Source organism: Aquila chrysaetos, chromosome 3 (assembly GCF_900496995.4).
Source record: "Aquila chrysaetos chrysaetos chromosome 3, bAquChr1.4, whole genome shotgun sequence".
NCBI classification, from domain to species: Eukaryota; Metazoa; Chordata; class Aves; order Accipitriformes; family Accipitridae; genus Aquila; species Aquila chrysaetos.
This window is the reverse complement of record NC_044006.1, coordinates 58836296-58849483: the sequence shown is the minus strand read 5'-3', so window position 1 is coordinate 58849483 and position 13188 is coordinate 58836296. Positions and strand designations below refer to the sequence as shown.

The window sequence follows — 13188 nt, the reverse complement described above, 5'->3', positions numbered from 1 at the left end:
TCGGTTTTGACCAGGCAGCCTGCAGTTTTACCCCTGCATGTCCCCAGAAACAGCTCACTTTCAACAGGACTAAGCACCTTGGCACTTCTGTCACAAGTTCAAGGAAAATCCAAGCACTTGTGTCAGTTCTACCCATCTCCCTCAGTGCTGGGCCAAATACATGTTTTGAGCATATATATAACATATGATGCTGCACACATCATGGGGTTCCATGTAAAGTGCAGTGGCGGTTGTAGTTTCTTCTAAAAGTGCAGTTAAAAGTCTTCCCCTCAAAAGTCACCTCTGAGTCTCCTCCTGCAGTTTCGTAAGTATCATTGGGATGTGGAAGCTGAAGATTAAATTTCTTCCCCTGCCTTACAGTTTCAAAATTCAGAGCCCAGTTAAAGTACTCTGGCCAGAGACAACCGAGTTGTGAGAAAGACAGTTCCTCTCTCTCTCATGAAGCAGCAATGAGTGCAAGATTCCTTGGGACACAAGTAATGTACTGCTATGTCCATGTGCCCAGAGTATGCTCTCCAGCCTGGCAGCTGACAGACCATCCATCCCTACGGACAAGCTCTAGAGGGCTCTCTCTCCGTGTGCCAGCTGGCTTTAATCTCATTCCAAGATGCTTGATTCTCCCCTGCTCTGTACAGGGAGCCTGGGCACTTTACAGTGCTAAATTCCTCCTGTCAAGGTACCCAAAACTTAATGCAAAGCCCACATCCCTTTTGAATCACGTCCAGAGAAACAAAGAACCACGTGAGTGCTTTTGTGCATCCTGTAAGGTGCAACCAAACACCTCCAAAAGTCTGATCTAAAGCACTAAGGTATGGCAATAGAGGAGTATCTGCAACGGCTTCACAGGAAGTAAAATGGACCCAGGCCCACTCCCTGGCCCTGAAGGAAAGTGACACTGCACACCACGTCCATCCACTTGAACTCCTCGTCCCTCAAACCACAATGGCCTCATCTCTACTACTGGAAACTGTCCCCGCCTTGTGCTATCCCCTAAGCCATGTGCAGGCATTGCCGAGTAGTTTGGTGGTTGGCATTAGCTAAAACCACACCACAGAGCACGTTAACGATCAAAGAGCACAGTCATCTTCCAGTGCTCAAATGCATGCCCTGACCCTCCTTAGTTTACCGGTACTGATATAATTCCTTAACGCCAAAAATCCAGTCTTCTAAGTTAAGGCCTACAAGCAAGTACATTAAACATAATTTACAAGCAAAGCATTAAACATCATTTAGGGGGAACAGAAGTTAAGGGAAACAGTACAGACAAATGGTCAAATCCCTAGCTAATGTAAGTCACCGTTAAGTTCTGCTGAACCCAATGGAGCTATAGCTGTTCACACCAGTCTATGTCTGTGCAAATATGGGTATGTTATTTCTGTTAAGTAATTATGCTCCTGGCAAAGAAAAACATTTCTTTGTTTTTATTATTCAAAACACATTTATTTACAAACCATATTCACAGGCACAGTCAGAACACACTGTAAAACCGTGTTTTGCTCAGTTTAATTGACAAAACATTGATCTGGGATGTGACCCTGTATCTGTTCTCCATAAATCAGTAGAATCAGTATTTATTGTGTGCTCAAAGAATCTGCTCCTTAAATATAGATGTTGATACATGAAGAGTGAGTGGAATGGAAATGTATTTGGGTGGGGTTTTTTTGCCTATGGGAAGTAACAAACTGCACTCATTGCTAAACTCTGCATGAACTGGATAATGAGTTTCCTTCACTTGCCCTCAGTCACCAAGGCATAGTAGGCTTTCCATGACCTCACACTAATCTTGCTGCTGCCCCAAGTGATTCTGAATTACAGCCATCTCAATGTAAGACAGCATGGGCAGTAACATGGAAGAGATAAATCAGGGTACTCAAGCTAATTTAGTGAGGGCTTTGAGTTGTAGCAGGGGGATAGTTTTCAAACCAAAAGAGAAGATAAAGTTTTGTTCACCTTCTTCCCTTAAAAATAGAAATAAAAGGACCAAAATGGTTATAAACTTGTCTAATTAAAACCTTAACTTTCTTTCCATACTATACCAGTATCTTGACATCAAGGTTTTTCTTTAGCTTTTTTTTTTTTTTTTTAAGATTAATTGTATAGGCAATGACCTATATGCACAAAAAAAATATGCAGTGAGTACTTACATTTATGTTTTCCTCAAAAGATTGCAAATGAAAATATATAGTTTTCCAAATTATATTTCCATTTAAATCCTACTTCTCCGAAATCTAATAAATCAAAACTGCAACCTAAGTATGGCTGTGATATTAATGCATTTAACTCTCAGCTGTCTCTTTCTTTTTCCAATTATTAGGAACCTTATTTAAAAGTATTTCTGTTAATCTAGGTTAGGATCACTGGAAAATCGAAGCTGGAATATATGCAAAACTTGAGGAAAAATGGTGAGAAGGGAGAAAAAGTGACCACCAGATTTATTCTCATTGCAATTGTGACTACACATTGTTTGGTTTTGACAACTACAAAGATGAAAACCTTTCAGTGTATTTTCCTGTGCCAGTGGTTTGATATTTCTCATGCTACAGATTTCCAAAAGGCTGTGTATGGAGATATTTAATATTTCATTACAGAAGTTCAGGGGTTTTTATATGTATTTTGTAACTGTTTGGTACTATCGACAAATCCTAGTCAATTATCACTACAGCTTTCAAACTGTCTCATTTTTAAAGAGGGACTTTTAGAAAGTATCACTCAACATTTTAAAAACATAACAGTGCCATGAATATATTTCCTATAGTGGACTAAAAGGTAAAATGATATTTTAAAGTAAAGTTTATTTGAAGTAAAACTTAGGTACACAGTACGCATTGGTCTCTTGGGGGTTCAAAACATACATGCTCTCTCTGACTTCACTACATTTACTGCTATATTAGAATAACAGCAGATAGCTGATACAGAAAGATTTCCCTTTCCCTGTGCAATAGTTTAAAAAAACGATTACTTAAGAAAACAATGGTGGCTTACATTCTGCTCAGACAATGAACACAAGAGCTGTGGAAGAATGTCTCCCTTCACGACTGCCTCTGCCAGGTCATCGTTATAATTGGCAAGTCTCCCAAGAGCCAGAGCAGCAGTCTGTTGAATAGTTGGGACGACATCCAGCAAAAGAGGTCTCAGCAAAGACATTACACCTGAGTTACACCAGGAAGAGAAAAGCCCATTTGGTAAGCAGAAATTTTCTAAACATTTGCCTTTATTCATAAAAACCTATTCAATTACTCTTCCAGGAAGTAAGAACTTGTAGGAAATCCAGGTGTCCCACTGAAATGAAGTCAGCACTTGCTATGCGTCAGCAGTGCTATCCAATGTTTCTGCTCATTTTTCATAGGTACAAAACACTTCTGAAATATAAAAAAAAGTCACATGTAGAAATAAGCTATATTCAAACATCTATAAAATACATGTCTTAAAGTATACACAAGAAAATAAGGTACATTCAAACATATATAAAATGCATGTGTTAAAGTACGCACAGGAAACTCCATCTGGAGGTCCTGGTGAGCTGACATTGTCATGTCACTCATTCAGCATGCCAGCAGAACCTCTACGTTGAATTACACCAAATCACTTTTCATCTATTACAAGCAATGATTGATTTGGGGACCAATATCCATAATAGATTACATTCCAGATAGAAGAGTTGAAGATTTTCTTATGTTATTATTTATGACGTGTTTTCACTGATGAGTCATCCACAGTGTATCAGTTAAACATGAAAGAACATGAAAGTCCATTCTCTAAGGTGGTCTTATAAATACATCCTTGAAATTATAGCTGAGGTGAGCAGCCGTGACATGAACCATTTGCAGTTACAGCTTAAGAAAGTCCTTACAATGGACAAACATCTGGCTAAAAATAGGAAGTGGGAGGAGTAAGCTTTCCATAGGTCACAGTGCAGTTCTGCAGGCCTCCATGCTGGGACATGCCATTCAGTATTCATCTATGATCTGGAACAGCATGAACAGATAGGTGAGACTTTGCTGGTGACTCAAAGTTATTCAAGGTAGTACCAGTGAGGGAAACAAGGAACTAGAGACTGAATTACTGGATAACAAAATGGCAAGTGAAACAGAGCACATACGGGGTAGCCAGTCCCAACCTCACATATGCAGTGATGGACCCCAGACAGATCACTACCACCCAGTAGAAAGATCTTGATGTTAGAACAGATAGTACCATGGAGATACGAGCTCACTGTTCGGTAGCAGAAAATAAACTTTACCCACAGAAGTATGCTCTGCTAAGGATTATTTGGAAAGGAATAGAGGCCAAAGCAGAGACCATCACTATGCTATTGTATAAATCTATCCTACATGTAATACCCTCCCCTAGAGCAGAACTGAAAAAGGTTGAATGAAAGGCAACAAGGATGATCAAAGAAGACCACTCTGTATGTGGAAGCTCTTCCTACAGCCAAACTAAGACTCTTCAATAGGGATATAAATGAAATCCATGTGGTTACATAAAAAATATGATTTGTAAGGTCTGGGAAGGTCAATACTCCAGACAGAAGCTGCACTGCCATGAGAGATATGGCCTCCCAGGATGTTCACAAGTCAAAATAACACAGGTCTCAGGGGGGCACACAGTAAAAGGAGAAAAGTGATATGAAATTGTGATGTCTAATACCACTACAGAAGCACCAAAAATGGCTCTGTAACATGCACTAATTGAAACATGTACATGTAGAACCTATGGAAATAGGTCTGTAGTATAGCTGGCGCCTGCTCGCACTTCTGTCAAAGCCACTGGGAGCTGAAAGAGGCCTCCTGTGTACCAGCAGACAAAAGCTAGATCCTCCAGTATTGTAAGATCAATGTGAATTCGTTTAGCACTTTGCAGAAATCACTACTTCAGAATGTGGTCATCATATTGACATCTTCTCACAAACTCTCCCAAATAGCAGGTATGGTCTCATTAGCAAGTTACACTTCATATCAAAATGCACCAAGTACTTTATATCACAAATTAAAAGTAAAAACAAATAAACATTACATTTGAGCCCTTAACTTGAGGTAATATGAAAACAAGATAAGTTTAATAAATTTTAAAAAGGAAAAAAAAAAAAGAAAATTATTAGTTTTACTGATATAAAAGAGACTGTTAGAAGTGGTTGGGGGAGAGGGAAAGGAACACTTCAGTGTGCAGTGTCCTGACCCTAGAAAAGCCAAAGGCCTGATGGGTGGGACATTCAACCAGGATGTGGCAAACAGTTCAATTCTGGTGATGGTCTCAAAATCCAGTGAAATTTAAACAGACTAGATTCACTTTACCCAGGAGGAACCCATGAGCTAGATCCAGACCATGTGACATGTTTCTGGCCTGCATGACATACCTAGACACTGCAAAATGTAAAACCACATTTAAGAAAGTTTACATATACATATGCTTTGAGTTGTCCCAAATATGAGAGATTTTGTATAATTTGTATTTGCAAGATTAGCTGATACAGATTTCACTTTTAGAATAGGCTAGAAAGCCTTGAGCCTGAAAATGCTTCCAAGCAGCATGCCTCCCCATGACCAATACCATTCATTTCATGGTAGTATAAACCATGTAAAGCTTGGTGATGACAGCAATGTGTCAGCACAAAACGTTCTACTGCGAATTATTTTAGCTGATGAAACTGAAGGTGAGGAAAGAGATGAAAAGTGAAATGGGAGTTACTGTTTGAAGAGAGGACACAAGATGCTAAAATAGGGTTGAAAAAAACCAGTGAATGGATGGAAAACATTTAGAAATAATAGAAACTGTGCTGATCCTCAAGGAAACTGTATTTTCCCAAAGTGATGTCTGAATGTGAGAAAAGACAGTGAACAAATAATTATCATGACAAGAGCTTTGGAGGAACAAGAAAAAGAAAAATCAATTCTTGTTGCTGTACAAACCTTATACTGACATCAAATTAACGGAGAATTGAGAGAAGTGTATAGGCCTAGATTATGCCTGTGCATTGAACATAATTAAAAGCTTCTACCTCTACTTCCTGCCTTCTCTAAAACCAGTTTCCTTCTCTGAATCAAGATGCTATCCATCATCTTTGACTACTCTGCAAGACCAACTGCTTGAAGAGTTTTCACCATTGTCATGATTTTTACATCTTCAGCAAACCAAGTATTTCTTTCTTTACAGCACTTAGAAAAAAATAATTAATTCTGAGAGCATGAAAACAGCTACATAGAGATTATATGGTCTCCACTAAAACACCTGTAGGAAAACCAAGGTGTCCACCTCTCCTTCTATGACTTTTGAAGATAGTGCTGGAAAGGACAGATGTGCCTTACACAGGAGGAGGCTTTCCTGTCTTGGGCCCAACCCAGCTCTTTCTCCCAGAGACATCTGTATTTGATGAGCTCCTCTATTTGATCTCTTCCTTTCTTTTGACTGTCCTGTCTACAGCAAAGTCTACCCCTCTTCTCCAAAGAGGACCAAGCCAGGATTCCTATCAGCATTTTGAATTAAATTCAAACATATTTCACATTATCTTAGAGCAGGAAAATAGGTAAGAACCTTCTAACAACTTCCTTTTACCTCTACCATTCACTCAAATGAACAGGGTCATACAGAGAGCAGGGAGCAGTAGTGTCTTGCTGGAGAAAACTTTAGGAGAACTCTTTGGTTGCCTTCTAAGTAAGTCTGTTGTGACAGAAGTAGGAAATTCATTAACTCTAATTCAAAGGCAGCAACACAGAAAGTAAACTACAAAATAAGGCATTTAGACCATTGGACTAGATTTGTTTTGGAAGACTTCCCACTAGAAACTTGGAAACAGGGTAACAAAGAATTACTGCCAAATATTCTCTCTTGCATCACAGAACCTTGACTGACCTTGGGCAAGGAATGACTCCCCTTTCTATCCTCAGTTTCCCACTCAGATTTGTTTCAAAGAATGACACACTTTAGAAGCTGAATCACCCTTAACACACACCTCTCGAGTGGAGCTGTTGTGCACAGGCCTGATGCACTTTCTTTTAGCAAGCAAGCGCTGGCTCCTGCCTATCTGGAAAAAAAAAAAAACACTTAGGGCAGCAGCAGGTTCCAAGTTTTTTCATTCCAAGTTTCTGCAACCAAACAAAGAGTCACTATTCTGGATATAGCAATCTTCATTTGGTCATTTTGATTTCTTGGGGAAGACCACCTGGAAGTCATCCAGAATCCCTCTACTCTCCTCCCACCCCCGCCAAACCCTTGTCAAACTTGACTAGTCACAAGTCAGAGAAACATCACTCTACATTTGAAATTCTCTCCATTTCTGCACCTGAAGATGACCACTTCTGCGCTATTCTCCTTCCTTAAAAACAAAATTTATTTCCATTTTAAAATGTAAATGTGGAAAAAAAGTCATTCTATGCTAGTGTTGTCTCTGGACAGATGCTGTCTGAATTTATGCTTTGGATCGAATATAATGTTGTCTTCTCATTTTTGCGTGCTACCTGTTACACTAAGAGCAGTCAATGAGCTAACGTTAGCACTCAAACATTCATCATATCACCTTGATTTTTCAGGGCTCCTGATGTTAAATCAGCTGAATTTGACAAGGAAATAAACTGGAAATTTATTGCTGCCTCACCCCAACTCCCTATCTTCAACTACCCTTTCCTAGAAGCAGCATAGCAGTGCATTTTAAGTAGGAAACTTAAAACAAATTTCCCAGGAGAATAGTGAGAGAGAACTTTCACACTCACTCATTTTGACACAGCCTCTTCAAAACAATGCAGTACGCACGTCTCAAGTACGTAGTCCTCAAGTGTGACTCACCCCAGGAAAGGACTCCTCACCATGACAGTTCCATGCACAACACAACTACAATCCTTCAAATATCAAAGGGAACATAAATACAGTTTGGTAACAGAGACTCTGGGTAATCAAGTAATTCGTACAGCAATTACCAGATGGTGTGGGACATAATGCAGATTCAGTTTGACAGCAGGGCTAGAGATTTCTGAAGGATCGAGGAGCAGTAAGTTTCTCCTCCTTAAAAGCTGATCTAGCTGAACATTTCCCAGACCCTGTTTCTGCATTAATGGAGCAGAACTAATCCTGTTCCAAGAGGACTGAGGTTCTGAAAATGCCCCTCACGGGGCTAGTTAGTGGCCACCACACAATCCTTCAGACACACCAAAACCAAGGTGGTCACAAGGTGCTGCTTCTTTTTAATGCAACTTGTTAAGATGAGACTGAAGCTCCTAACAAATTCTGGCTTTGAAATTTTACTTGCAAATCTCCTCCAAACAGGCCAGGAGGCTGAGAAGAGGAAGAATCCTGAAGCAGTTGAGCTTTCAGCTGATTGAGTTACAGAAAAAGCCAGCCAGTCCTCCAGCTTCAGCTGCATTTACTTTCTCCTTCTCTGTCATCTCTCTGTTACTTTCCTTAATACACAACCTCCTTCTTCCCTTCATCAGGCACCACCATGTCGTCAAGCCTCAGGGAAAGCCACTGTCCTCACTTGATCTGCTACAACTCCAAATATAACCTTCTGCCTTTCATGCCACATTGCATACTTCTCTCCCACTTTTCTTCCTACTAAAGCTCAGCAAAGCTTTTAACTCAAAATAAAAATAATTTAAAAAAAAAAGTAAGTGCATCCTTCACAAAAGAAGGTACATAAACCCAAATGCTGAAACTGGCTATATGGGGGCACTGGAGTCTGTCCCAGCATATCCACTTGCAAGGTCCAGATAGGGCAAGAACACAGATGCTTTAAGGGAGCAGCTCTTTTTCTGCACAGCTGACTCAACAGCCATCCTCCCTACACACCCTATGCTCCCAGCTGTCTTTCTACAAAGCACTGTGCTATCAGAGCACATTCTTTAATATTATTTAAAATGTGGAACTACATCCTGAAATCCCTTCCCAGAGTCTGATCCTCCTTACACAGGGCCAAGTATCCAACTGTCACATTCAAAATAGGTACATTTAAAATACGTACACTAGAAAGAAAGAGAAGTTGAGAAAAGTATGGGCAAAAAGACTCAATGTAATTGGATGAAGGAAATAAATTTGAACAGCCTTTTCTCAAAAACAAAGACTCCTAAAACCACTCCAAAGATCTGGAAACACAGCTTTTAAAACCTGTAATCAATGGAATAGCTCTGGAGCAGGGAGAGAACTAACGCTCATGACATCATCCTTTACCTGCATAAAAACAGATCATGAAGTGGGGGAAAATCTGCCATGCTACAAGGGTTTATGATGGAGACCTAGTCTGATGCAGAAAAGCCCCATCCCTGAGCTATAGCCTCTTGCCAACACAGATTGTGAGGAGCAGATACCGGAGAAGATGCCCAGAGGTAAAAGAGGAGGAGAGGACCCGGTCCTGGAGCATAGCTTGTATGTAAGGCCTCAGAATTAGCTTGATACCAGGCAGAATGGAAAGGAGACCTGGGCTCAGGATTGTGGGCTGATGGGGTGGGAGGACAGTTGGAAGAGATTCACTGGGAAAGGGTCTCCCTTTACACTGACATTTTGGAACTTTCTTGGAACCCTGCAGACTGGCCAGCATGTAGGTAAGGCAGAGGAAGAGAAGTTGAAGTTATCTGCCCGAGATGATAAAAATACCCCAGCAGCAATGAGAAGGGAACCTGGGTATGCAGGGTCCCAGCACACGGAGTCCTGTGGCGACACACAGGCTGCTAGACCACACAGCTTCAAATTTCTTTTTCCATGTTCCAGACTCAGCTTCCCCTATGACTTCCACAGCCATTATGCTTAAGAATGTGATCAGCCCCAAGAAAGGGGTTAAAAAGCTGATCTTGTAATATCTTTAAAGTCAAAGGCTAAGTTGCAAGACTAAACTGTTTCTTAATCCCAACGATATCCTTAAATAATTTACAAATTAAAAGCAACAATCCCATCACCACAAGCTCTAATGCAAAATAAATAAAAATTTAATTCCTACTATGAAAGAATACAAAAATGAATACCCAGAAGTAATTCAAGTCTTATTCTGATACATTTATTAATGCTGAATTGTAAATGCCTCTTAAAAAAAGAAATCAAAACAAAATGCTATGTCAAAGGGAGTATTTATTTACAGAGTGCTGCACTTCAGCACTTCACAAGGCAGATGAAGAAAGAAGAATTAGGCCCTCGGTGACTACCACTTTTAGAAACATACTGGAACCAGTTTAGATTTTCTCCTAAATTTTGTAAGAGATAGAAAGCTGCCTACATCTCAGCGCAAGAAAGACAGCTCAAGTTCATCTGCTGTTATAATTGAAAATAGTCTGTTTCTAGGATTTAAAATTTTGGATGGATGAGGGGATCTGGAGCTCAATAATGCATTCCAGTACCAAACTTCCTGAGCTGTAGCTGCCAAATGAATAGATTTATGTTTAAAGAATATGTTTTAAACCGTTACTGTCAAAGTAGCTTCTACCATTAGTCAGCAGCCCTCCAGAAATGAGATTTGATAAATCAATTGTCTGTCATTGTTCCAAGTATATATTTACTAAAGAGAAAAAGTTTAGGAGTTTTGGAGATTTTTTTTTCCCCCCAAGTATCCATTAATTAAACATTCAAATGACAAATCCTGCAATTATTATTCATGGTAGCATTTAATTATAAAGAACAACCTTATCAAAGCCAACCACAGAGTTGGAAAACACACAGGAATGAGTTCTGACAAAGGAGTGTCTCTGATCATTCCTTGCACTTCCCACCACCAGAAAGCTGTTGAGCTCCCAGGCACTAACCCCCCAGGACATTCCTGACCACGAGAGAAACAGCCCCGTGTAAAAGTGTCAACGTCCAGGGCCAGATTCCAGTTCCCTGGTTACAACCACTTTCAGGATTTCTGCTCAGTGGGAAAGGCAGCTCCAGAGCCTGATGAGATACAGAAGCCTCAGAAGAGAGATGCCCTGGGAAAGGGTGGGTTTTCTGTTGGCCCTCTCTGACCTTCTTTCCAGCTTGCCACTTGCCACCAGTTTTCCTTACAGGTCATTGTCGTGGTTTAACCCCAGCCAGCAACTAAGCACCACGCAGCCACTCACTCACTCCCCCCCCCACCCAGTGGGATGGAGGAGAAAATCGGGAAAAAGAAGCAAAACCCATGGGTTGAGATAAGAACAGTTTAATAGAAAAGAAAAGAAGAAACTAATAATGATAATGATAACACTAATAAAATGACAACAGCAATAATGAAAGGATTGGAATGTACAAATGATGCGCAGTGCAATTGCTCACCACCCACCGACCGGCACCCAGCTAGTCCCCCGAGCGGTGATTCCCCGCCCCCACTTCCCAGTTCCTATACTGGATGGGACGTCCCATGGTATGGAATACCCTGTTGGCCAGTTTGGGTCAGCTGCCCTGGCTGTGTCCTGTGCCAACTTCTTGTGCCCCTCCAGCTTTCTCGCTGGCTGGGCATGAGAAGCTGAAAAATCCTTGACATTAGTCTAAACACTACTAGCAGCAACTGAAAACATCAGTGTTATCAACATTCTTCACATACTGAACTCAAAACATAGCACCGTACCAGCTACTAGGAAGACAGTTAACTTTATCCCAGCTGAAACTAGGACAGTCATACACAGGAGTCTCCACAATAATGGTACCTTAAGGTTTCTCAACAGCCAAGCCAGTATAAGAAACTCCCACCTCTGATCCAGGCCGCTTGCTCCCCTCCATGCTGCAGTCTGCCATCTCCTAATTTGCAACAATACCACTGCTTGTACCTGGTTTAATACCACAGCAGCAGGGCTTACAGTGTAGCAAAAAAATATTTTTTAAACACACTTTCATCTTTCATGATGTTAGCATGGTGCCCAGAGACACCTCCACAAAGAACAAACTAGTATCTATTTTCCTTATAAGTTATTAAGTATTTATCAAAAGGACTTCTAAAAATGGGATGAAATGCTTTATTTCTGGAGCACTGATCTTTCACCGCTACCAGTCTGAATCTTGGATATTCCAGGAATATAAACGGAGGCCAACAATGCAAGAGTACGCTACAGCACATTTTGAGGGCTCAATTTTGTTCAAATTCAAATCACTCTAATCTTGCCTTCTGCTTCAGCCAGAAAAAGACTAAACCCTGACAACCTTTGAGATCCAACCGAAGAACACTGCAAGGTGCCCCCTAACTCCTAAAGCTAATGGACAATGACAGCTGGCAAAGGCTTTCCACATCTTCTTAAAACTGTGATCTCCCTAAGGGATAGCTAACTTTCTTTACCAGAATAAGAAACGAGCCCCCAATCCTTTTATATATGGACTTATACAGAGATACAGGTATAGACAGACATCTTTCTTTCTCAAATCATTGCTCCAGAGCTCACCAGATGAAGACCATGAAAGGTACACCAGTTATCTGTTAGACAGTTGTGTCTCAAAAGATTTGTGTAAGTCCTTTAAAAAAGGACCAAATCACATTTTATTTGGTGGGAGATTTTAAAAACCACTTAATCACATTTCATTTAGGAGGAGGTTTTAAAACCTCTATCTAGCACATCCAGAAAAGGTCAAAACTGACAGTTAGCATTTTAATTATATAACTGTGAATTAGTTTTAAAGACACAGGTTGGGGAAGACAGTAAAATATTTGCGGGCCCCAGCCATTCAAACAAATTGTAATAGGAAACACTACATTTGCAGACATTCCCTTCTCTTCTAGCATCTGAAAAATGAAAGCCTGCGGGAAAGCAGCTCAGCACCAAAATGAGCCAAGAAGGATTATGACCTACACAAATGCACATTTCCACATTACTACCCCAGAGCCCGATCCTTGTAAAATTAGCCTTCAGACCAACACCGGCTGTGCACAGAAGAAAGTTTCAGGCCTCTGAACTGATTATTTCTTCTGCACAAGCAACAAATCAGTTCTGAGGTAATGCTACCAACCAGATTACATCAAACAATTATTTTAAGAAGAAATACAATGTAATTAAAGTTAGCTTGCCACTTTGTTTTCTTTCTTAAAGTAGAAACTTTCTGCATTTCTGAAAAGAGGGAACTGTAAGAAGCCTGCCTAAATGGGACCTCTCTCTGTGAGCAGCTAAAACCAGAACCGCAAATGGATACAGAGGGTCCTCTTCTTACAAATAAGACATAAATTATTCCTATGGCCAAGATGTCCCTTTGGTAAACAAAGATCGTTTGTATAAACTAAAGCAGTGGCATTAAGCCACTGAAAGATGAAAAAAAAAAAAAAAATCAAGAGGCACAGCA

At 40.4% G+C, this 13188-nt stretch overlaps 1 protein-coding gene across 5 annotated transcripts in view; it reads right to left on the bottom strand.

Moving 5' to 3' along the window:
* The window catches only part of SPAG6 (sperm associated antigen 6), a 59802-nt gene that overhangs the window by 45133 nt on the left and 1481 nt on the right, over nt 1-13188 (bottom strand). For 4 of the 5 annotated variants that reach the window (XR_003922803.1, XR_003922802.2, XR_003922804.1 and 1 more), the window contains exon 3: nt 2983-3149. Coding sequence is in view for 2 of the 5 variants with exons in the window: in XM_030010070.1 (XP_029865930.1) it covers nt 2983-3149 (167 nt within the window). In the remaining 3 variants the exon portion in view is untranslated. Of the gene's footprint in view, nt 1-2982; nt 3150-3237; nt 3360-13188 lie in introns of all 5 variants that reach the window. The other variant, XM_030010071.1, reaches the window with a different exon arrangement.